The 26,741-nt window shown below is 42.9% G+C and overlaps 1 protein-coding gene across 3 annotated transcripts in view; it reads left to right on the top strand.

Moving 5' to 3' along the window:
* The first annotated feature begins 1,327 nt into the window (after positions 1-1,327).
* Positions 1,328-26,741, top strand: part of NT5DC3 (5'-nucleotidase domain containing 3) — a 72,591-nt gene continuing 47,177 nt past the window's right edge. For 2 of the 3 annotated variants that reach the window (XM_040407860.1, XM_040407869.1), the window contains exons 1-2: positions 1,328-1,548; positions 26,414-26,598. In XM_040407860.1, coding sequence (XP_040263794.1) covers positions 1,341-1,548; positions 26,414-26,598 — 393 coding nt within the window. In that variant the 5' untranslated portion in view covers positions 1,328-1,340. Of the gene's footprint in view, positions 1,549-18,338; positions 18,455-26,413; positions 26,599-26,741 lie in introns of those variants that run through there. The other variant, XM_040407878.1, reaches the window with a different exon arrangement.

The following is a 26,741-nucleotide window of genomic DNA, read 5'->3' as shown; positions in this document are numbered from 1 at the left end:
TTTGGTTACTTATAATCCCTATACTGCGATTTATGCATACATACTGTAATTATTCATTTTGGTTCAGCAGATTCTGTTAAAAATGTACTTTTAAAATATGCAAATTACCTGTCTACCAGCAAGTAGGGTGGCTACTTGCTGGTAGCAGCCGCATCCTCCTATCCTAAAGACGCCCCCTCCGCATGTTGATTTGCATATTTTAAAAGTACGTTTTTAACAGAATCTGCTGAACCAAAATGATTAATTACAGTATGTATGCATAAATCGCAGTATAGGGATTAAAAGTAACTAAAAAAATAAAAAACTGTTTAGTGGGGGACAGAAGCCCTTTAAGCCCATAAACAACCAAACTGCTACATGCTGCAGCTAGGAATAACTCACACAGACACTTCTTGGTTGGGTGGGGAATCGGTCACAGCTTTATTAACTTTTCTTTTAAATTCCACCAACTTTTGTATATTAAACAACTCGTAAATAACTTGGAGTCTCAAGAAGCAGTATGCCCCACAGAATCCCTCTTCTTTTCCATACTTTTAACACCGACCTCCGCTGTGACTTAGTACATAATCCTAAAAAGACAGTAAAACCCAATAAACCGTCAATCATAAACAACAAGGTGGGAGGGAGGGACGCTGCCTGGCTGCCGTAGAGAAGAGGCCGAGCCCACCCCTTTCACCAACATATAAACCCCCCAGCTAAACCATTCCTCCTCCAATCAAAGATGGGGGGGGGGGGGGGATAAGGAGGGGCTGAACAATAACCTTGCCTTTTGGCACTCCTGCCATAACGAAAACACCCCTGCGGGCTGTACCATCTACCTAGCTGCCATTGGGATAAAGCTATTAACCCCTTAACACCTAACCCTCTCCGCAGTCCCTGCCGCCTTCATATATCCCTCGGCGCCTGCAATTGTTGGCGCAGTTTGGAAAACCACATGTAAATATGCCCCGACTGTGTGAACAGCGGCACAAACTCCCATTGAAAATAACGGGATCTGCGCAGAAATATGTTGCCAATATCCACTGAATATAACCTCAGCCTGATGAAGGGCTTACAGACTCTGATGGTATATGGAATTTCTCCAGCATGCCTCATGTGTGACGTGCTGCTCTTACTAACTTACTCTTTCATGTTTATGCTGGAAATTTGGGTTAAAAATGTACCTCAACACTAAAACGGAGGTAAAACCGCATGTTCACAGAAAAGAAGCCGCAGTTAAAAATACATGACATTTGGTAATTAGGCTTCCCCGGGGCCGCCCTCCATGGCGGTGATGTCACCAGGAAGTGACCGGCCTCCTATATAAAGGCGCCACTCGCCTCTCACACGCAGTCCCAGCCATGGCTCCTGCTCGGGCTTTCCTTAGAGGCTGCTGGCAGCTGAGCCTGGCCCCCGGCAGACGGGTGGCGGGGAGCCCCGGGTCTCCTCTAGGGGGGAAGCCTGCCTGGCTGCGCTACCTCTCGGCTTGTAGTGCGGGCGGCCCGGAGGACGGGGACATGAAGAGGTATCTGAACGCACACTACAACGAGGCGAGGAGGCGCATCAACGGTGAGCGGAGCGGGACCTGTGTGCGTGTGCTCATGGCGAGGGCAGAGTGACACAGCAGCTGAATGGGGGTCGTGCCCTGTGTACCCTAAGAATGCCAGGGTCACCTTCCTGACATTCCAAAGCTGCCGCACCTGCCCAGTGTCCCAGCCTCCTGTTCTGGTTCAGCTATACTGAGTGGACTGGAGAATTGCCATAATGCCCTGGGCTCCCTGACAGGTGTGGTGTCATCAGACAATGCCATGTCTCTGTCTTTCCACTAGCACCAGGTGTGAAGGCTCATCATCCTGCCCCATATTCACCAGGGGACCTCACCCTTTGGTGAGTATGGTGTAGCCCCACTGAGAGGTCATGACATACCACTAGGACATCTACCGACCACTTTAAAGAGGGTGCCAACCCCATAGTGAAGCCACTTTAGATGTGTCCCCTCCACACCCTACATCTGCTCCATCCAGGAGGGATGCTGTCCAGGGAAAGTGCTGAAGGTGCAGTGACATGTTCATGGGAAAACCCTTTTTTTTTTACTTTTGTCACATTATGATCAGAGGGTACCCCACCGATCATGAGTAGGGAGGTCCCTGAGTGCCATGTGAGACCACTTCTCCATTCACTGTTTGTAGTGATGCCCATTTGTCTCTGACAGTCCCATAGAAGTGAATGGAGCCGTGGTCAAGCATGAGCGCTACAGCTCCATTCACACAGGGGAATTTGTGACCCCCCATTATTGTGATTGGTAGAGGGGTGGACGCTAGAATCCCAGTGCTCATATATTCATATATCAGCTATCCTGTGGATAGTATAGGAAGCGGCACATTGATACAGCTCCGCAAGGGGGCTTCAAGTTAGGCTTTGGTAGTTTTCACCAAGGTATACCAAGGCAGTCACATATGCCACTGTATAGGGCTACTGTGCCAAATTTTTCTAATTTGAAAAACACAAAACATCATATGGGCACAAGTATTAGGACACCTGCACGTTACACCTACAGGAGCTTCCATGACCCCCATCCATAGGCATTAATATGGAGTTGGTCCACTCATTGCAGCTAAATCAGTTTCCATTCTTCTGGGACGGCTTTCTGTAAGATTTTGGAGGGTGTCTGGGGGAATTCATCCAGAAGACACTGATGTTAGATGAGATGGCCTGCCTTGCAGTCTCCATTCTAGTTCATCCCAAAGGTGTTGGATGGGGTTGAGGGCTCTATGATCAGGTTCTTCTACACCACTCGCCCAACCATGCGTTTATAGACCTACATGCTTCCACTCTGTAATAATATCACTCACGGTTAATCGTGGAATATCTAGGAGGGAAGACATTTCACAAAGACTTGTTACAGTGGTGACATCCTATTCCAGTACCACGCTGGAATTCAGAGAGCTCTTTAGAATAAGCCAAGCTGTCACAAATGTTTCTAAAGGCAGACTGCATGGCTAGGTGCTGGATTTTATACACCTGTGCCAATGGGACTGAATGAAACGCCTGTGAATAGTGTGAAAAGAATATATTGTATACCTTTATAACCTTCTGTATAGGAAAGCATAGCAGACTATGCTTTCCTATATTACAACGAACGCTCGTTACCGATGACCTGGCTGATGGTCGGCCAGTGTAATACCGCCTTTAGTCACTGGAAATGCCTGCTGACTGACAGGACAGAGGTGACTGTTATGCCAGGATGATGTCTGTGTGTCGAATGGATAGCACCTGTACTGAGCACTGCCCCATTATAATCAATAGACCAATTCATATGAGCACTTTTCTGCATGGAACATAAGTCTGTGCAGAGAACCTTACAGCCATTTTCCTGGAAGACTCACTTATTCGATTGCAGGCTCGGACTGGCCCACATGGGTACAGGTGAATCCCCCGGTGGGCCCCTGAGCTAGGTGAGCCCCTAGTCTCCCACCCCCTGCACAAGTAGCCCATCACACAGTAGACGTACTGCACTACATACATATATTCAATGTACAGCTCCTCAACCAGCCTATGTTCATATAAAAAACCTGATAGATTATTAAGGAAAACTCCCCAGTTTATTTTTATAGACCCGATCAGAGCTGAGATGACTTCTAGCTATAGAGGGAATCTAGCCAGGGTCCTCTTTTCCCCAGGACCTACCTTCTCTATGCAGGGACCCCCATACTCAATCATCTGGTAGCATCTAGCTGCGGTGTGAGCAGGTAATATATGAATGTATCCGTATGGAGGTCCCCCAATATAAATTTTACTGGTGGGTCCTAGGCACCCCAGTCCGACACTGTTCAGGTGACTGGGTCAGTGAGAAAATAGGACAGTCAACAGACTCCATGTGTAGTCCATGTTTACTGGCTGGAGCACTAATGAGTCTAATTGCTCATCTGAGAGAGCCTTGAGGGTATGACCATACACCACGGTTGGGTACCATACGGCTGTAATAAATAAACAAAGGACTGCACTTTTACATTGTTAATAGTTGCACATTATTGTGGGTGCCGCATAGGCATTAACAATGCAGACCAACTAAACAGTGCAGTCCTAATTAGTTTAATGAGAACTCGCTGCACGGCACTTGACCACAGTATGGCCGCGTCGCCCGACCGCGCCATGTGGTTGTACGTGTTGATACTGTCTGGAATGTACACATAAATGGTTTAATATATAAAATAGGTTGTCAAACTAATCTACCCTGTTTTCTTGAGGAAGCTCCCTGAAGAAGAGTTGATTTCTGGGAGTCCACCATTTGACTCTTGCACCTATTGAAGACCATGGGTGCCTATGTAATACATGGCCACGTTGAGCCTCCACCTCCAGAACATGAGGCGCTTTCTGCTCGAGGCCCTTAGCAGAAGAACAGTCTGTGACTCTCATATAGACCATATGGACTGAGGTTGTCCCAAGTGGTATAAATGGCATTTCCTATACATGTTTCTTCATCCATAGCATGACATGTAAGGATATTTAGAGCCTCGCTGTAAATCTCACATCAGGCAGTAGATAACGGTATAATATTGTCAGCAAGTACTCAAATGAAGCCATTGATGCCCTCTGCCATAGAGGAGAGGTCATCAATATTTAAATCCCGGAAAACCCATTTAATGAGGAGGATGAATCCGTTTTGGTAGATTGCCCTAAAGTAGATGTATCTCTTCCAAATTTAGTTAAAAACACTAATGTGCTTCTCTATGGGATCTTTGTAGGATGTGATGATTGAAGAAGTAGACACACCTCAAAAGGTCTTGGGTAGCTGTGTCTACTTTATTTAAGCCAAATTTATTTAGCCCAAGCTGCATAACCTGAACCACAAAACTAACATATATTTTGAAAATGCCAAAACAAAATTAACTGGTAATATCCAAAGGTTTGATAAGATGTGGAACAAATTGATTTGATTTGCTATTTATTAAGTGAACTAAATTAAGGTAGAAAGGGAAAATGGTTTTTTTTTTCTGTATTGTTTTATTTATTTTCTTTTTACCACCCATGGGAAATGGGCCAGGGAAGGGTTAATGGAGTATTTAGGAATTAAACTTATTTTTATTTTTTTTCCTTTTCTATCTTTATGAATGCTTTTATTTTTATTAATTTTTTTTGTAACCCCTGGTCACAATTACACTTAATGTGAACAGTTAAGCAAGTGGAAGATGAAATGATCTCCAAAAGGCATAAAGTTAAAGAGGACACATTTCCTTTTTTATTTTTAGCCAAAACAATTCTTTACTTTTATCTTTTACATTTTCAAAATAAGGAAAAGGGCCTTAGGGTACTTTCACACTAGCGTTAAAGTTTTCCTGTATTGAGATCCGTCATAGGGGCTCAGTACCGGAAAAAAAAAAAGCTTCAGTTTTGTCCTAATGCATTCTGAATGAAAAGCAATCCCTTCAGTATGCATCAGGATGTCTTCCGTTCCGTCCCTTTTATGGTATTTGGTCGGAGAAAATACAGGTATTTTCTATGGCCAAAATTGCTATGGCCAAACACTTCCTGGAATGCCGAATCCGGCATTAATTTCCATTGAAATGTATTAATGCCGGATCCGGTATCAAGTGTTCAGGAAATTGCCGCATTGACGGATCCGGTTTACCGGTCTGCACATGCGCAGACCTTTAAAAATGTTAAAAAAATTATTACCAGATCTGTTTTCCCGGATGACACCGGAGAGACGGATCCGGTATTTCAATGCATTTGTCAGACGGATCCGGAAACAAATGATCACCGTTTGCATACGGATTTCCGGATCCAGCAGGCAGTTCCGGAAACTGAACTGCCTGCTGGATTCTTCTAACGCTAGTGTGAAAGTACCCTTAAAGGTACCTTCTGTCACCTGGTTTGAGCATATTAAGGTGTTCCTACTGCCATGTACAATAAAATACCTTATTTCCAGCTGTAGTCTTCATTTTAAGTTTCATGGTTTCATTAGTGATAAAATCCACTTTATATGTTATGCGGTACTGTGCCTGCGTGAGATTTCACATAGCGGAGAGGGACGGTGGCAAAGAGTTCGGTGTGGGCAGTTACTTATGCTGGAAGAGGCGTGCTTGGGCTCAAAAGGAAGGCGGGCTGGGCACTGTATGGGGGAGTTCCTGGGTATCCAGATTAGGATAATAACGCCTCTCTGGGCACCTTGGACACTCATTTGCATAACATATAAAGTGGATTTTATCGCTGATGAAACCATGAAACTTAAAATGAAGACTACAGCTAGAAATAAGGTATTTTATTGTACATGGCAGTAGTAACACCTTAATATGCTCAAACCAGGTCACAGATTCCCTTTAAGTAAAACTTTGCTCACCCTGCATGATTAGTGCCTAGTAGCACCCCCTTTGGCAAGTGTCACAGCTTGTAATCACTTTCTGTAGCCAGCCAAAAGTCTTTAAATTCTTGTTTGAGTGATTTTTATCCATTGTTCCTTGCAGAAGTCTTCCAGTTCTGGGAGATTCCTGGGCCGTGTAGCACGCACTGCTCTTTTGAGGTCTATACACAAATTTTCAATGATGTTCAGATCAGGGGACTGTGAGGTCCATGGTAAAACCTTCAGCTTGTGCCTTTTGTGGTAGTTTCAGGTTGCCATTTCCCCAGTTAAAATGTAATTAAGAAATGACAGTTAAGGCTACTTTCACACTCGCGTTTTGGGCGGATCCATCATGGATCTGCAAAAACGGATCAGTTACAATAATACAACCGCATGCATCTGTCATGAATGGATCCATTTGTATTATCTGTAACATAGCCAAGATGGATCCGTCATGAACTCCATTAAAAGTCAATGGGAGACGGATCCGTTTTCTATTGTGCCAAAGAAAACGGATCCGTCTCCATTGACTTACATTGTGTGCCAGGACGGATCCGTTTGGCTCAGTTTCGTCAAGCGGACAGCAAAACGCTGCAGGCAGTGTTTTGGTGTCCACCTCCAGAGTGGAATGGAGACTGATCGGAGGCAAACTGATGCATTCTGAGCGGTTCCTTTTCTATTCAGAATGCATTAGGGCAAAACTGATCCGTTTTAGACCGCTTGTGAGATCCCATGACGGATCTCACAAATGGAAAGCCAAAATGCGAGTATGAAAGTAGCCAAGAACAGTGGAGGTCAAGAAAGGGTCTGGAAAACTAAGAAAAATTTCAGAGGCAGCTGCTTGTAGGATTGCTAGAAAGCGAATCAGATCCCCCGCTTGACTGCAAAAGACTTTCAGGAAGATTTAGCAGAATCTGCACTTGTGGTACAATGTTCAGTGACACCTGCACAAATATGATTTGGCATTGTGTTCCAGCCTGTGGCACGGGGGACATTTCATGGGTAAAGGGAAGAATGGATTCACTGAAATTCCAGCAAATTCTGGAAGAAAACATAACGCCAACTGTAAAAAAAAAAAGGGTGAAATTGAAAAGAGGATGGCTTCTACAAATGGATAATGATCCTCAACACCACAATAGACTACCTCAAAAGTCCCAAACTGAAGGTTTTAACATGGCCTTACAGTCCCCTGATCTAAACATAATTGAAAATATGTGGCTAGACCTCAAACGAGCAGTGTATGCCAGATGGCCCAGGAATCTCACAGAACTGGAAGACTTTTGCAAGGAGGAATGGATAAAAATCCCTCAAACAAGAATTGAAAGACTCTTGGCTGGCTACAGTTTTGCTTTTCCTTTTTTGTTATTTTGAAAATGTAAAAGATGAAAATAAATAATAGTTGTTGCTTAAAATACAAAGAGAATGTGTCATCTTTAACTTTATGCCTTTTGGAGGTCATTTCATCTTCAACTGTTCTCAGTAACAATATGCATGCAACCGTATATTAAGCCAAATTTAAAATCCACCTCAGTTGGCAGATCTCTTAAAAGGTGGTTGATGCAACTACAAACCGGATTCCAAAAAAGTTGGGACACTATACAAATCGTGAATAAAAACTGAATGCAATGATGTGGAGGTGCCAACTTCTAATATTTTATTCAGAATAGAACATAAATCACTGAACAAAAGTTTAAACTGAGAAAATGTACCATTTTAAGGGAAAAATATGTTGAATCAGAATTTCATGGTGTCAACAAATCCCCAAAAAGTTGGGACAAGGCCATTTTCACCACTGTGTGGCATCTCCCCTTCTTCTTACAACACTCAACAGACGTCTGGGGACCAAGGAGACCAGTTTCTCAAGTTTAGAAATAGGAATGCTCTCCCATTCTTGTCTAATACAGGCCTCTAACTGTTCAATCGTCTTGGGCCTTCTTTGTTGCACCTTCCTCTTTATGATGCGCCAAATGTTCTCTATAGGTGAAAGATCTGGACTGCAGACTGGCCATTTCAGTACCCGGATCCTTCTCCTACGCAGCCATGATGTTGTGATTGATGCAGAATGTGGTCTGGCATTATCTTGTTGAAAAATGCAGGGTCTTCCCTGAAAGAGATGACGTCTGGGTGGGAGCATATGTTGTTCTAGAACCTGAATATATTTTTCTACATTGATGGTGCCTTTCCAGACATGCAAGCTGCCCATGCCACACGCACTCATGCAACCCCATACCATCAGAGATGCAGGCTTCTGAACTGAGCGTTGATAACAACTTGGGTTGTCCTTGTCCTCTTTGGTCCGGATGACATGGCGTCCCAGATTTCCATTTTGCCACACTCCATTTTAAATGATCCCTGGCCCAGTGAAAACGCCTGAGCTTGTGGATCTTGCTTAGAAATGGCTTCTTCTTTGCACTGTAGAGTTTCAGCTGGCAACGGCGGATGGCGCGGTGGATTGTGTTCACTGACAATGGTTTCTGGAAGTATTCCTGAACCCATTCTGTGATTTCCTTTACAGTAGCATTCCTGTTTGTGGTGCAGTGTCGTTTAAGGGCCCGGAGATCACGGGTATTCAGTATGGTTTTATGGCCTTGACCCTTACGCACAGAGATTGTTCCAGATTCTCTGAATCTTCGGATGATGTTATGCACAGTTGATGATGATAGATGCAAAGTCTTTGCAATTTTTCGCTGGGTAACACCTTTCTGATATTGCTCCACTATCTTTCTGTGCAACATTGTGCGAATTGGTGATCCTCTACCCATCTTGGCTTCTGAGAGACACTGCCACTCTGAGAAGCTCTTTTTATACCCAATCATGTTGCCAATTGACCTAATTAGTGTTAATTGGTCTTCCAGCTCTTCGTTATGCTCAAATTAACTTTTTCCAGCCTCTTATTGCTACTTGTCCCAACTTTTTGGGGATTTGTTGACACCGTGAAAATTGGAATCAACGTATTTTTCCTTGAAAATGATACATTTACTCGGATTAAACGTTTGATCTGTCATCTACGTTCTAGTACAAATAAAATATTGACATTTGCCATCTCCACATCATTGCATTCAGTTTTTATTCACAATTTGTTTAGTGTCCCAACTTTTTTGGAATCCGGTTTGTAGAATCTTTGTTAAAAGAGCACACTCTATATGAGACGTTAATAGATTAATTTCCAATTCTCTGAAAAACTGTGGACCTTCTGTAAGAGGCAACAGCTGAGTGTAGAATGGCGGCTAGAATTGCAGCCCTTACCATTACAACCAGAAGGACCTTATGGTAAAAGAGAGGAGACGTTAGTTCTAAGTTGAAGTTGTGCAGTCTTATTTTCTATGGATCTGTTATTTGGACAAGATCTAGAAAATATCTTACAGCCTGTGATTTTAAGAAATCTTTCCTAATGAGTTTAGGAAAACCATGTTTCTCTTTGGTAAATACAGGAAAGGAGGATTCTTCCAGTCCAAAAAGACAAAGAAGGAAAGCCCAGAAACAGGGTAGAGGATTCTTGATTAATTCCGAGTTCTAAACAATGATGCCAGAAATTGGGTAGGGGGAAGACTAAAATATTTTGTAAAAATGACTTGGATTTTAAGCATCTTAAGAAAAGGTTACAGTATTTCGTTTTGTCTTTACCCTCCCGCCTCAGTCTTCAGGGTAACTCCTGTTCAGAGGTCTCAGGTATTACAACAGTTGTTAGAAAAAGGCAATTTAAAGTTTGTATCTGAGGGAAATAGTCCTGGTTCCACTGGATCAGTTACGTACATAGTTTGTAAGGCTGAAAAAAAGACATTTGTCCATCCAGTTCAGCCTGTTATCCTGCAAAGTTGAAAGCCAATTTTCCTAATTTTGGGGGAAAAAAATTCCCTCCTGACTCCAATCAGGCAATTGGAATGACTCCCTGGATCAACAACCCTTCTCCAGAATTCTAGTAACTATAACCTGTAACATTTTTACACTCTGGAAACACATCCAGGCCCCTCTTGAACTCTTCTAGTGAACTCACCATCACCACCTCCTCAGGCAGAGAGTTCCATAGTCTCACTGTTCTTACCGTAAAGAATCCTCTTCTATGTTTGTGTACAAACCTTCTTTCCTCCAGACACAGAGACACACATGAAATTAGTTTGACAGGACTGATGACTCATGAAGACATGCTGATACAACATTAGGCCTCCTGCACACAACCGTTTTTCCCCCCCCGTATACTCCGTATGCATTCCATTTCCGTTTTTCCGTTCCGTTTAAAGATAGAACATGTCCTATTATTGCCCGCAAATCACGTTCCATGGCTCCATTCAAGTCAATGGGTCCGCAAAAAACGGAACACATACGGAAATGCATCCGTATGTCTTCCGTTTCCGTTCCGTTTTTTGCGGAACCATCTATTGAAAATGTTATGCCCAGCCCAATTTTATCTATGTAATTACTGTATACTGTATATGCCATACGGAAAAACGGAACGGAAACAAAAAACGGAACAACGGATCCGTGAAAAACGGACCGCAAAACACTGAAAAAGCCATACGGTCGTGTGCAGGAGGCCTTATTTGCTCATTTTCATTGTGATTCCCTTAGAATAGCGTCTCTTAGAAAACTCAAACTGTTTACCCACAACAGATGTTAGACTTGCTGGCCCTGTTTTTCACCCTTTTTTAAATCTCAACACCACATTTGCTAAGCACCAATCTTGTCATTATAGAGTCCTTTATTATCAGAAATAAGGGTCTGTCTATTACATTACTTAAAGGGGTTGTGTCACTTCAGCAAATATAATTTATCTAGAGGAAGTTAATACCAGGCACTTACTAATGTATTGTTATTATCCATATTGCCTCCTTTGCTGGCTGGATTCATTTTTTCATCACATTATACACTGCTCGTTTCCAATGTTATGACCACTCTGCAATCCATTATTGGTGGTTATGCTTGCACAATATAGAACAAAGCGCCGGCCTCTTTGGTTGTTGGGACGGTGGGAGTGCACATAGGATAGTGCTTTTTCCTATAATGTATAAGCACGACCACCACTGATGGAGTTCAGGGTGGTCGTAACCATGGAAACGAGAACTATATAATGTGAAGGAAAAATTAATCCATCCAGCAAAGGACACAATATGGACAATCACAATACATTACGAAGTGCCTTGTATTAACTTTCTCTACATGGTAAATGTTGTTTGCTGAAGTGAGACAAGCCCTTTAATTCTCTTCGGATACAGGAATGTATGCCATTTGGATCCGGTGATTTGTCTATTTTAATCTTTTTAAGAAGCTGCACTTCTTTCTGGCTCAGACAGGTTACTTTAATTGGGGAGTTTACTTCGACACTCCATTTCATCTGACAGTTCATTTTCCTCAGGGAATAAAGTGGAGAAAAAGATGTTTAATTTGCTTTCTCCTCAACACTCTCTACAACTCCTCCCTCACACCACTATGTAAGGGGTCAACACTTTCAGTTTTTTTTTTTTAACTCAGATAATTTTTTATTAATAAGTTTTCAATCTACAGAAAAAAAAAGAGAAACACATAAAGAAGATAAAGGGATGAGTACATGCAATCCTATTGGACATTCAGAAAGATATCAAGACATTTTCCATAATTGACATCCAATTTTCAATAATGAAAGCACATGATACAGAAATATACCCTTTCAAATGTAACACAGAATGTTATTGAGTAACCCCCCCCAGCGATGAGACGGGTACATAGGTATAATGTATCAGAGCACTGAGGAAGATATAGCCGACACCCTAAGTATGAGCTTAACCCCTACCCTTTCAATGATAACCTAGTCTCTTAACTCCTCCACTCTAGGCCACCCACCATAATTATCCTTCCCAGTCTCGTATATGCATACTCCAAAACCACATGTATCTCTGAAACCACTCCTCCTAACACAGCCTTGATAGTCATAAGCCATGTTGTATCGCAGAGGTCCTATAAGATACCCACTTGTCCCAGATTTTTGTAAACCTGGCCAAACACTGCCTTTTAATATATACTCCTTTTTCCAGTCGAAGGATCTCGTCCATTCTTTTCAAAAATTCAACCCTGGAGGGGGGCTGGGGTCTACGCCAGTATTTAGCAATCAACTTCCTGGCCTGAAAGAGCAGACGCTGCCCCCCCCCAGGTGCGAGTTACAGTTTGTAATGTCCAACATTCTCAATACAGATGTCCTCGAACCAGGTGGGACCACAATGTGATATGCCTCTTTAATACAAGTTAACACGCCTGTCCAGAAATTCCGAAGTTCCATACGCTCCCAGAACATGTGCATCAGCGATGCAGGACTCTCCTCACATCTGGGGCAGGAAGCATCATTCCTAACCCCGTTCTTTAACAGAAAGGATGGAGTCCGGTATACACGATGAACAAGAAATAATTGGGACATACGGTGGCCCTCGCAAACTGATAACTGTGGTGTCAGTAGAACCAACCTCCCCCTCCCATTTTTGTTTGATCAACAAGGGGTCATGCTTCACAGATTTCACAAACAGGTTCCTGTATATGGATGATATTAATCCACTCGAGGAGCCGCATGTGAGAATCTGTTGCGATGATGGAACTACTGTACATGTAAGCGACACAGACCTTGCCTGAGCTTGGAATGCATGTCTTAATTGCAAAAATTGATAAAAGGCCGTATGAGGAAGAACAAACTCATCTCTGAATTGTTCGAATGATTTGAGCACACCATCTCTTTGCAGCTGATACAAGAACACCACATCCTTCCGTTCCTAAGGGGAGAACACATTTCAGGCAACTGAGGATTCCTCCGTAGAGGGGTGACCTGAGTGAAGCCCTGTATAGACAGCAAGTCACGACACTTATACCATACCTTATATATTAAGTGTAGGATATCCCACCAACTTGCCAGAGAGACCACTATGCTGTAGTAAGGCTATAGGGGATTCATTTTCTATAATGTGGGCTATCAGCTGCGCAGATGCGTTGTCCCCAGGAGTCCTCCCCCAACCCCTCAATTGCTGCATTTGCGAGGAAATAAAATATAGCCATGGATTAGGAATAGAGAGACCCCCTGCATCTTTCCCTCTTTGTAAAGTATCCTGGCCCATTTTTGGCGCCAGATCAAGCTTCTAAACGACCTTTGTATTCTAAAGAAAATCTGTTGTGGGATCCAAACAGGGGAGTTATGTAGGACATACATAAGTATCATTTTCAGGAGGTTACTTCTACCTATTTCAGACATTGGCAGTTTGCACCACACATTGATATTTTTCAGACCACGTAGTGCCCAATATTTGATGAAACCACGATTCCCAAATAAATGAAGTTGTGAGTAACCTGCAGCTGAGTGGACAGGAGGGATAGACCAATGGGGGCCAGGTCCAGCAGGAACAGAATGGACTTGTCCCAGTTTATACGAAGCCCAGACCGGTCTCCAAAGTCATATAAGAGACATGGGGCCCATTGATCCTTCCACATCTCCCACGTATATGAGCATGTCGTCCGCATATATGGACACACGTTCCACTCTGGCTCCCATAAGGAACCCAACAATTCTATTGGATGAGCGAAGTAGGCATGCAAGTGGCTCAACTGCAATGGCGAATAGAAGAGGGGATAGCAGGCATCCCTGACGTGTACCCCTACCCAACTCGAAGATTTCCGATGTACCACCATTAGCTCTGATCCTAGCCTTGGGGCTGCAATATAACAGTTGAACCCAAGAGATAAAGGTATTCCCAAATCCCATGACTCTTAATACCTCCCATAGGTAGTGCCACTCAACACTATCGAAGGCTTTAGCAGCATCAAGGGATAATATGGCCCGACTCCCTGCTGATTCTGACCGCCTCTGAATGTTAAGAAATAACCGTCTAAGGTTAATTGAGGTAGATTTATCAGGCATAAAACCAGCTTGATCACTATGTATAATGGTCGAGATAACTGCTTGCAACCTCTTCGCCAGGACCTTCGCCAGGATCTTAACATCAGATGTTAGTAGAGAGATCGGTCTATACGAATAGGGGAGAGTCGGGTCTTTCCCGTGTTTTGGCAATACCACTATTATTGCCTCCTTCATAGAAGCAAGTAGTTCTCCTTTTTGAAGGGAGTCATTAAACACTGATACCAACTGTGGTAGTAATAGAGCGCTGGTAAGCAATCTAGCCCGGGAGCTCTTTAATTCGGGAATGATTTAAGCGTCACTTCTAGTTCCGTCAATGACAGAGGTTGGTCTAAGTAGTCCGCACGCTTCGCCGAGAGCCGTGGGGTAAATATCCGAGCGAGTAGCAATATTTTTGGGGACTTATATATTTTTATAATACGCGTGCAATTCCTCCAGAATATTCGAGTCGTGACCAAAGATCCATCAGTTCTTTGGATGGACAGAATTTTTGATGGACCATCTTGTGCCTGGACAATCCTGGCCAGCAGCCTGCCAGAACTCTCCCAGCCTCAAAATATTTTGGCTTAAGAAAAAAGCATCTATTTTCAGCGGCATGTAATAGATGTTCCTTTTAAGTCTGTCTGCGCCGTCACCAGCGACTTCTCATGTTCACGTTAGGGGTGTTCAACAAATCTCTTTTCCATCTCCATAACTAGGTCCTGGAGCTGTTTTAAAGTATCTCTGGACCTCGTTTTGTGGCAACTAATCCGCTGGATGTATAGTCCACGGATAAATGCCTTACAGGCTTCCCACACTACTCCCATAAGTGCTGACCCTTTATTATTAGTAAAGAATTCCCAAAGCTCTCCCGTGATACCCTCCCCTCCATCCACCAGCTGCAGCCAAAAAGGGTTGAGCCTTCATGTTCCAACCCCAAGAGGTCTCCTTTCACCCAATAGAAGCACCACATGTATAGGGGAATGGTCAGATAGACCTCTCGGCAGCTAGGTAGCATCCACCACCCAAGACAACATATCTGGGGATCATATAGCCAGGTCAATCCTAGAGAGAGTGGTGAGCTGGAAAAACAGGAGAAGCAGCGTATATCTGGATTCCTCACTCGCTAGATATCATGCATTACGGTCTCTATCTGCACACGACACTCCCATCCTGTCCAACCTTATGGATGGACAAGTATTAAAATCACCTATTATTAAAATGGGACATGGAGGGAGCTCCTCAACATATCCCATTATCTCTTTCAAAACTTCACCACTATAAGGGGAGGGGGATATATACCTCGACTAGGACAAAGGAAGAGTGGTAACAGGTACAATATAGGCACACATATCTACCTATAGGATCTATATGAGACGAGTGACAGATAAATGGTAGAGATTTGTGTACAAGAACACTCACCCCCCCTTGAATGGGTGGAAAGTGTTGAGTGATATGAGTGACCCACCTATGGTCTGTGCATCAAATGAGTAGAGGTGGGAACCAGATGTGTCTCTGACAGGCATATCACTGCAGGCTGATAATGCTGCAACGCAAGAAATACCGCAGCACGTTTTGCTGCCTCTCCCAGTCCCATAACATACAATTTTAAGTTTGTCAGCCATATTCTGCATGGTAGTGAGTCATGCCAGGAGAAATATCTCGCGTACTCTGATGCTCTGACCCCCCCCCACAAAACCAAATTATTAATGTACCCGTCTCACCGCTAAACCCACCCAAACCCATATAAACATTGTAAACATGGAGTCATATTTCAAAAATGCGTTCCATAAAAAATGTAATCTAAAAAAAAAACACGGGGCAAAAGACCTAACAAAGACATACTTTGAGTTAACATTAAACAAGATTGCTCCAACCTGCCTCCTATATGTTAGTCTGCAGTGTGCAACAGTTAAGCAAATTAAGCACTATATAACTGTGTCCTCTCAACCGAATGTCCTAAAGCAAACATATATACTCTAGTAGAGGTATCCTACCTCTTGTGAAACAATAATGAGTACTAGTACAATTCTATCATATGTCTAGTATTGCAGAGCTAAACCACAGTAATAAGGCAAGAGAGAAAAAAAAGGAAAAGAGAATTAGAAAACGAAAGCAATATATTGCACTTATCAGGCACGTCCCTCGACCTGGGCAGGATCCACAAGAGTCCCATGGGATTGTAGGAGACGTATTCAACCAGTGGTCGCTGAAGCCTTAAGAGAGCGTTCGTTGGTTTCCAACGACTATGCCGCATTCATCGGTGTTTCATAAATGCAAATCTCTCCATGTGCCACCACCCACTGCTTGGCCGGATACAGCATAGAATAGGGAATTTGCAAGGCCTCGAGATGGCTTTTCACATACTGGAACTTCACTCTTCTGCGCTGAACCTGAGCAGAAAAATCCGGAAAGATAGATATTTTATTTCCATTAATTAGGAGATCTGAGTGATCCCTGGCTTTCTTGAGGATAGTATCTCTGTCCCTGGAGTGTAGCAGCTTCATCAGGACTGGACAAGGGGGCCCCTGGTGGCGGAGCGCGGAATGGTACCCTATGTGCTCTTTCAACGGCACAGAGAGTCCTTGCCGAATTTAAGGGTCAGCCAATCTTCAAAGAACACCACTGGGTCAGATCCCTCAGCCTTTTCAGGGACCCCAATCACCCTGAGATTATTTCTGTGCGACCTATTTTCTAGAGACACATTATGTAGGATTCTGCCAAGATCCCTCTTCACTGGGGGTAGTTGATCCTCAATAGTGCTCACTCTATCTTCCATGCTCTTATTCACCTGCATAAGGTCTTGCCTGACGAGGGAGACATTTTCCTGCAGGCTGCCCATATATGTATTAAGAATGTGTAGTGATCTGCTGCAAAGTTGCACAGCAGTAAAAATATCTTTAATAGTGGGCTCATCTCCAGGAGCAACATAGTTTCCCAGCTCCATAGGTGTAACCGGTACCTCAGAGGCTGGGGCATCTGTCTGCATATCCTTTCCCCCTGCTGATTGTAAGGCCACCATTTTGGGGGCCATATTGGCCTTTTCAGAACCTCCAGGAGAGTCTGGGATGGGCTCCCCTAAGGGGTGTACAGGGTGTTGAACGTTGGTGTAGGAGGTGGCACAGAAGAGGAGCGTGCATATCTACACAGGCGGGCCGCGACCTCCGTTGCCCGCACCTCCGCCGCGGCACCATCTTGCTTCGGGGTTGCCGGAGGCCCGACTTCTCTCTGCTCCCTCTCCTTCTTTCCGGTGTGGGTCATTCCGACACAGGAGGGGGCCGCACGGCACAGGGAAGCTGCCCGAGGTTTGTCTGAGTGGTGAGTAGTGCTGCAGACTCAGGATGGTGCAGGGAGGCAGGACGGAAGCCTCTCAGTGCTGCGTCCTCTCATATGCCCGACAAGGCCACGCCCCCCCCCCCCCCCCCCCCCCGAACACTTTCAGGTTTAAACTTTTTACCATTTATATAATTAAACATCTTGCGGTTAGTTTTATTCTCTTTGGCAAAGAATCTCTCTGTCTCCAGCTTGGCTGCTTATATCTGTCTTTTACATATTCTATTTTTCAATGCTTTCTCACTACCTTTCTGTTTTAGTGATAGGTTAAATACTTTATTTTTGTCATCCATTGCTCCCTTTACATTTCTATTTATCCACATTGATATTTTGTTCCCATATGGTATGTACCTCTCATAGTTAGAGTTTAGGATGCCTTAAAAATATCCCATTTTGTGGCTGCATTCCTATTACTCAACACTCTTGAATCACAATTGGACGGTTATTATTTTATTCACCCATGTTCCTTGTAAAAAAAATAAAAAATTGAACTTTTTGCCTAGTAATGAATCTAAAATGTCTAAACAAATTGATAAAATATGAAAGATGCAAAATAGAATTGGTAAAGCCCACGAGAAATCATTTGAAAAAAGGGACTTCATGGTTTTCCATGATGTCCAATTTGTCAGAAAGACCAGAAATTCCTCAGAAAAGCGGTCTTAGGGAAGAGTTATATCATTGTCAGTTCCAGGCCTTTCCCTTTAGAATCACTTCCATTCCAAGCATTGTTAGGAAAATCAAGTTGTTGGCCCAATTGACTAAATTAATTTTCTCATTGTTGGCAGTTCAGTTCCATCCTTGGAAAACAGTGTGTTTTTGACATGTCAACTTATTTACAATTTAGGATGAATAGTAAACTGGAAAAACCCAGTCTTTGTTCAGCTCAAAAAACGGTGTTCCTCGGAAACCTTCTGGATTCCATTTGTCAGAAGAGCTTTCTCCCTCCACAGAAAGTTTCGAAGGTAAGTGAAAGGAAATGTCCCTTCTTGGTACATTAACTTGCTGTATCCCAGATGTCAAATGGTATTCTCATGACCTTCAGCAAGTGTTAACAAACTTGGACAAGAGTCAGGAATCATTAGAAGACAAAATTATCATTTCATCACTTGTGGCCTGGTTTGGTGACTGTCTCAAAATCCTCTAGAGACAGGGGTGCCTTGGATATTGAGAGATTTTCAGGTGGTCAAATAGATCTCTTCGTCTCAGCCAGAAATACAAAACTATCCTTCACTCCTAACGACAGGGGATGGATGTGAATGTGCTGGTTCAGGCTAGAAACTTCAGGTTGGCCTATGCATTCCCTTCCCTGTCCCTCTTCCTCAGGATATTGAGAGATTTGGGGAAAAAAGAGTTCTTGTGATTTTGATTGCACCTTCATGCCCCAAGAAGTCATGGCTTCCCCTCCTTAAGCTGATGTCATTGCAAGACCCTTGGGTCAAAGACCTCCCCTATTGGAGTCTAGTCCTTCAAACCTAAGTAGAGTATAACTCTCAGAGCTGGAGGTCTTTCGGGTGAAGTTATCAGTACCATTAGCAAGTTTAGAATAGATTTTGAGTGTGGTGTACTCCAATCTCAGCTGTCCAAGCTATTTTTCTTTCTATTCATTTACATTTTCTTCAAGCAGGTTTAAACAAAGGGCTCTGGTCTAGGACTTTCAGAGTGCAAGTTTCTGCCTTCAGCGCTGTCTTTGATAAGAAAATTGCTGATCATCCTTGGGTGGCTGGGTTCTTGAAAGGAGCCGATAGATTGAGGCCCATGGTTAGATCAGTTCTTCCACCTTGGAATTTAAATTTGGTATTGTTAGTATTTACCTGCATGCCCTTTGACTTTATTTCTGAAATTTCTTACTCTAAAAATAGTGTTTTTCGTGGGTATGTCCGCCCATAGTAAGATTCAGGCCTTAAGAATTAGTGAACCCTTTCCCAGATTTCCTGAGAATAGAATTGCACCAAAGTTCAATCAGTCTTGTCTCAGACTTTTGTAGACGAGAATAATTTTCTCCCCTCACTCTGTGAAAATCCTAAATCGAAGAGAGAAAGTCAGTCGTTGCATTTTACAGTACCTTGTAGCAACTAAAGAATGGAGAAAGTTGGATTATCTATTTGTTCATTTAAAAGGGACCCATAAGTGCCTTATAGCCTCAAAGCGTTCTCTAGCTCGTTGGATCAAAATCGCTATTTGTGAATCCTATAAAGCAATGGATCAAGTCAAGTTAAGAGCTCATTCTACTTGAGTAGTATCAGTTTCATGGGCAAAAAGGGCTGACGCCTCTGGAACAAATTTGTAGTGTTGCAATGTGTTAAAATCCATAAACATTTGTGAAGCACTACAGAATTGATGTTAAGGGGAATCTGTCACCAGGTACCTCTCTATCCAACTGTTTGCATAGACACAAAGCTGTAGTTCATCTGATAAAATATTTTTCTTTTGTTGATCTGAGGCTTTATTCCTGAGTTATGATATATATTTTTTCTCGATATGCAATTTAGGCTTTTTGTGCAATGAAGGCATCATCATTGCTCTTATTGAACCCACGCTCCGCTCCTTTGTTGTGGTCAGCCCCTCCTTTGACAGGGCCAGGCAGTGGCAAACAGATAGGGAGGTCACGGGTGACGGATTCACTTTAAATTAAAACAGGACTTGTTTGGCAGGAAGGTTCTTTAGGCTATAGTCCATCCTAGTTTATTTATCTAGTATATCTCACTGTAGTGCTATTATGGAGGATGTAAGGGGAAAAACTGGATTACACTTACTGGTAACTTCCTTTTAATGAGTCTTCCACAACGGCACTACAGTGAGATGAACCTCCTCCAAACAGGCAGGAACAGGAAGAATAAATTTGACCATCCACTGGCACCTCCTCAGTGTCTCACTGGACCAACAGCCAACAGAGTCTAATAACGCACACACCAAAACAACCTCTGCCTAATGACCTAAAAATTGTTATCAAATATATGAGGAGGACTCATGAAAAGGAAATTACCGGTGTAATCCAGTTTTTCTGCCTTTGATGTGAACCTTCTTTGTGAGCTTGTGCTATACTTGTGTATATACACAGTAACCGTTCTGAGGAGGTAGAGCTGCCGATAGTAGGAAGAAAGCAGCAGCGTGAACTAGTGATGAGACAGGGGGTGTGTCTCAGACTAACTCAAACTTTAGCTATGCCGTAGTTTGGATAATACATTGGAATCCCTTACCGGCTTCCAACACTGCAGGATCATGTGACCTGTAGTCTAACCACTGGACTTGCGTATTAAGTCATTGGTGTCGCAGTGCGCCCCTAACCCCCCCCCCCCCTCCAGTTTTAAAATCATTGGTGGCAGTGGCCACAGGGTCCCCTCCCCTCCTCCTTATTGGTGGTTCAGTGGCAGTGTAATCCTGGGGCTCCGATCAGTTACCATGGCAGCCAGGACGCTACTGAAGCCGTGGCTGCCATGGTAAGCTTCCTGCTGCTGTGTACACTATGCACAGGACAGCAGGGAGAGTGTAAAGTCCTATTCACTCTCATAGAGGTCTATTAGTGTGAATAGGACAAGGGATTAAAAGATTCCAGGTTCTAGCCCCTAAGGGGGGAAATGGGTATTAAATAAAAAGTAAAAAAACAACAAAATATTAAGTATAAATCACCCCTTTTCCCAATTTTACATATAAAATATATAAACAATAAATATATAAACATATTACATATCGCCACGTCCGAAAAGTCCAAATTATTAAGATATAAAAAAAATGTCCTATGCGGTGAACGCCATAACAGAAAAAAAAATATATAAAAACTGCGCGATTTGGCATTTATTTATTTTTTTATCACCTTGTCCCCCCAAAAAAAAAGGATCGGACAGTTTTATTATGGGCCGGACGTTCCATAAAATGCGGAATGCACGCAGCTTTTTTTGGTGTGGTATCAAGTATCGCAATATTTTTTTTATGGTATCGAAACCGAATCAAAATTTGGGTATCGAAACAACCCTAGATGGATGGATTTTTTTTTTTTCAGCATTACAGACTATGTTACTATGTAAATGAGTAGCCTTGGGCTTGGCCTGCTGGAGCGACTACCAATATGGGCAATAAGCAGGAGTTGTAGTTAGTTCTCTGACTGTTACCAAAATAAATCTCATTTATCAGTATTTTATGATGTCCTAGGCCCCATTTACACAACTGTATTTTTGGTCCTATTCTTGTCTGTTTTGCGGACAAGAATAGACATTGTTACAATGGGTCTGCAAAAAATAAAATAAAAAAAATGAAACGTGGATGTCATCCGGGTTTTGTGGACCGCAAAAAACATGGTCGCGTGAATGCACCCCTATTGACATTTTGGTAAGAAGACTCCTTTAGTCACTGATCTGTACCCAGATATGGTCTCTAGCTTAAAGGGGTTCTCCCACAATTCATGTAAAAAAATTTAAATCAGACATCATATAGTACATGATGATTTCTTTCTTTTCTTTTCAATTATGATTTTATTGATTGTTTCAAGATTATGAGAATGACACATAATATAAAGATTGAAGTGCAAAATAAACACAGGTAGTCACTTGGATAATGAAGACGTCTCCCCGACAAGTCGCTCCCTCCTAGCCCAGTTGAGTGGAATGGAGTAAGGCGATCCGGGGGGGGGGGAGATTTTTAGTCAGATGGTCTCTTAGATATATTACGATGTCTAAATGTTGGTTATCAAACCATAAACAATAAAGGGGAGAGGGATGGATGGTGGAAGGGAGTAGGGCAGTAGTTTTCATGAGCTCTTATTTAACTGTTGGGAGGCATAGACGAAATAGTCTGAGAGTTTGTAAAGGAAAGAACTCGTTTTCCGAAATGATGTCCAATCAGCCCAAATCCGCAGAAAATTGAGGTGTGATCTAGTTTCCCAAGCGAACAGTGCCTCCGTGTGGTAAATGTGGTCCACCTTCTGCAGCCACTGTGACAGAGTGGGGGAAGTTGGCTGATTCCAATGTTGCGGAATTTGGCTAGGTCTACAAGACGACATTTGTCGCGCGACAGGGCCAACTACACTGCAACATTTGTCGCGCGACAACTTTTATAATGGAAGTCTATGGTGTCGCATCTCGAATGCCACGCGACAGTCGCAAAAAAATCCATCTCAGTGCGACACCATAGACTATCATTATTAAAATTGTCACGCGACATTGGTGCGACAAAAGTCGTCGTGTAGACCTAGCCTTAGGGATTTGGCTGCAGAGGCCAGATGGAGTACTAGTTTCCTTTTATTGTGGGGAATATCTTGTAATCTGATGTTCAGTAATACTAAGATGGGGGTAGGGGGGCTTTGTAGGCAGCAGATTTGTTTAATCCAACCAGAAAGGCTGCAGAATCGGACAAGACCACTACATGTGGAGATAGGTGCCTTGTGATTGGGTACATTTCCAGCAAATGTTGGAGCTAAGGCATTTCATTTGCTTGAGACGAACTGGGATGAGGTACCATCTTGTGAGCAGCTTGAATGAATTTTCCTGTAATCGTGTGCATCTAGAGTTGCCATGTGAGAATCTGTACAGATGCTTGATATCTAATTCTGTCCACTATGTGTTAAAGTCCCTGCTCCACTCCTGAATAAACCCTCTGTTGAGGGGGTACTTCAGCTGTTGAAGAAGGTTGCATGTCTGGGATAGCAAGTGTCTTGGGGGATGTTTGGTTGCCATAAATTTTTCGATAGGCGTGAGGTCTCTCCCGAGATCAGAGTTTTTGAGGTAGTTCCGTAGTAGTGATCAGACATGTGCTTTTTGTAGTGGTGTGGAGTCTAATGGGTCTTCACCTCCTTCCATATTTAGACAGGAAATTATTGAGATATGCTTTAGGTCCGCTACTTTTAAAGGTGTGTTCGCGAATTTTGCGAGATATTGTTCTAGGAGATCTGCAACTGACATTAATGGAGATAGAGCTGGGCTGAGTCGGTCTTTGAGTGCGTGCCAGATCTCGAGTATGGATTTGGTGACCAAATTTTGTGTGCTTAGAATGGCTTGCAGAATCTCTCTGCTCCAAATTAAGCAACATAGCGGAATACTTGTTTGGTATTCTTCTAAGGGTATCCATAATTTATTACTGTCTGCTCTTACCCAATGTATCAGCCTAGTAAGATGTTCTGCTTTGTAGTAAAGCTGCCAATCTGATAGGGCCATGCCGCCGCGCGATTAATGCTGGGTGAGGAGGGAGTGGCTGAGGCGAGGTCTCTTGTCTCTCCATAGGTACTTGTTTTAAGTTTCCAAATTGACGAGAAAAAGGCAAGCGGAAGGGGGATGGGGAGGGTTAGAAATAAGTATAGTAGCTTTGTCAATAATATTGCCTTGATAAGGTTTTTCCTTCCCATCCAAGAGAGAAATGGCAGGAACCATGACTCTAATGTGGACTGGAATGATTGATAATTTCTTTCTAACAAAGCCAACGCCAGCCGTGTACCTCACATGGATCGAGAGATCTCCCCATTCATTGCTCTGCTAGATTTATATCAAGCTGTCAGCTCAAGGGGAGTGTCTTTTCTGCTGCAGCTCTGGAGGCGTGTCCATGCTCTCCCTATCACAGCTCAGGGGGCGTGTCTAAGCTCTCCCTATCACAGCTCAGGGGGCAGCTGAAGGATGAAACTGAGCATGTGCGGCCTTATCAGTGAGCCTGTCAAAGAAGAAAAAAAAAAAACAGCAGGTGGCACTATACAAATACATTTTATTGACTATGCAAATTTTTTAATTACATTCAATTACAGAAGTATTCCGATCCAGGTGCTGGTTTACAAACTGTAGAATATTTTTCGTGGGACAACCCCTTTAATTACAAGCATCAGCTTCTAATGGATATTGGGACAGATTTTCTAAGATCAGCATTTCCGAAAAGAGGGTATACAACGTCTGAACATCCCTTTAAAACACAGAATAAGGCCAGTTTCACACGAGCCTGTTTAGTCCGGGAAACATGTTGGCCTTATTTTCCGAACCCAACACTGCTCCTCATTATGATGCTGTGAGTTCCTGCCTGACAGTGGGTCTACAGCATTGTAGCTGTATAGTGCACTGGACCTGCAGTCAGGCAGGAACTCGCAGCATTGTAATAATTTATGAGGCTCTGAGTTCCTGTCTTACTGAAGTGTTCAAGTTGGGGAAATATGGTAATTACACAGTTCTCACAAGCGAGCACCCTCCTTCTGAAACCACTTGGATGCCATGGTTGCATTTGGCCACAGCATCTAAGGGTTTAAACAGGCAGTTAAACACTTCTGCCGATCCGGGCTGTTAGAGCAGGAGCCTGGCTGTCATAAGACAGCTGAGCTCCTGCTGTTTGCTGTATGGGATATCCTTGCAATGGATATGCTAGGCCATTGTGAAAAGACGGCAGCCTGGCCTAAGGCCCCTTCGTGACTGCCATAAAAAGGCATATTGGTGGTCACTAAGGGGGTTATATAGATTTGTTATATTGAAATTTACGCCAGTGGGGGTCATTTGTCAAAAAACTGTGTTTAAAGCCGGTCTTTGATATGCATGCCTTATCATAAATTAGGCGTATACACTGGCAGTCCCCTAGCTGGAGTAGATTTGAATAGTCATTTACACTAGCAAAATGGCGTAAACCAGGTATGCTCAACCTGCGGCCCTCCAGCTGTTGCAAAACTACAAATCCCAGCATGCCCTAATAGCTGTAGGCTGTCCAGGCATGCATGTGAGTTGTAATTTTGCAACCGCTGGAGCGCCACAGGTTGAGCATTCCTGGTGTAAACGATAGTGACTGTGCCAATGGCCCTGCCTCAGCCATGCCCCACATCACTTTTGCCAGTGGTTGTGACTTTTTTATGCCACTTTCTGGCAGGTAGGGGATTCATAATAAATGACCCTCAGTATCCTGAAATACCTTGGTCTGATATCGCTACAACCTTGTATTTTCCTGGAAAAGCCATGTACAAGGAATCTGTATAAAACCTGTCATTCAATACTACTCGGTTCTCCCTTTTACGTGGGGCAGTTATCGTCTGTACTATTGTTAGTTCCTGATAATTACCCAATGTATGGGTGCCCCTACACTGTGTGGTCCAGCCATACAGTAAATGGGCACCTTTAAAAGATGGATCGTATCGATGCTTATTTATGGCAATATGAACCTGTGTAAAAGGACCCTTAAATGTTCACTAACTTTTCTGCAAATTTGAGTAAATATTATGGGTGAATAGAAGAAATTTTGAAATATCTTATCAGGAGAACATGGCAGTTTTTCTACTTATCTCAAGATCTTTCAACCAGGAAAGATCTTACTGTACTATAAGAATGTTTGCCCTCATCGGGTGTTATTGGACACTTACAACCAGTTTAAACCACTGTATTGACCAGATTGGGCAAAATATGTATGGCTACGTCAGCCTGTCGATTTGTTCATTCAGCATTTGTGCAATCTTTAACCTACTTCTGTCCAGTATCTTTGGCCACTTTAGACTTGGAATCCTCCTAGGAGTGGCTGGCCTGTACTTGAAGCTTTGGTCAGTCTGTCATATACCGTATGTGATTTAGATTCTTATCAGAGTGCAGATTCTGATTACAATGGACGTTTACTGACTTGATTGCTGTTAGGCTGTTCACTGAAGGGCTAATTTTGTAAAAATGACAGGAAATGTTTTGTTGCCTGAAAAACATAAGGGCATGTGCTAAAAAGCAATAGAGTGATTTCACTTTTTTTGTGTTTTTTACAAAAAAAAATACTGTGGCAGCACCCAGAGATTAATTTAGCTTGGCATGCTGCGGTATTGCCAGTGTGCTACTAGTCTAAAAGTGTCAATACTTGGATGGTAACTATGTTTAATTGTCCCTGTAATTTTGCCTTTTTGTATTTGAAGTTGATTATTATATTATATTGAGTATCTAAAGTTGTAGCAGATGGGTTCAGCAAAGTAAATTTTAAATTTTTATTTTTTATTTTTTTTGCAGAGGTTATCCCTTCTATTTCAAGTAGCATGCTGAATCCAGACGCTATATTTTCCAACAATGAAATGAGCCTGGAGAACATTGAAATTTATGGCTTTGATTATGACTATACATTAGCTTTTTATTCTAAAGATCTTCACACGCTGATCTTCAACACTGCACGAGACCTTCTGATTAATGAGCATCGGGTAAGTCTTTCTATAGGTCTTGTTACTGTGACAGTAAGTACAGTATATTACCATTATTATTTACTGGGCAGAGAATAAGTAATAAAATTACCATTCCATTTATTTTTCTTTACATTTGACTATCGATTAGTGTTGATCGAGCA

This window comes from Bufo bufo, chromosome 1 (genome assembly GCF_905171765.1).
Source record: "Bufo bufo chromosome 1, aBufBuf1.1, whole genome shotgun sequence".
NCBI classification, from domain to species: domain Eukaryota; kingdom Metazoa; phylum Chordata; class Amphibia; order Anura; family Bufonidae; genus Bufo; species Bufo bufo.
Note: the sequence above shows the minus strand (reverse complement) of the source record. Positions and strands in the feature narration are given on the sequence as shown.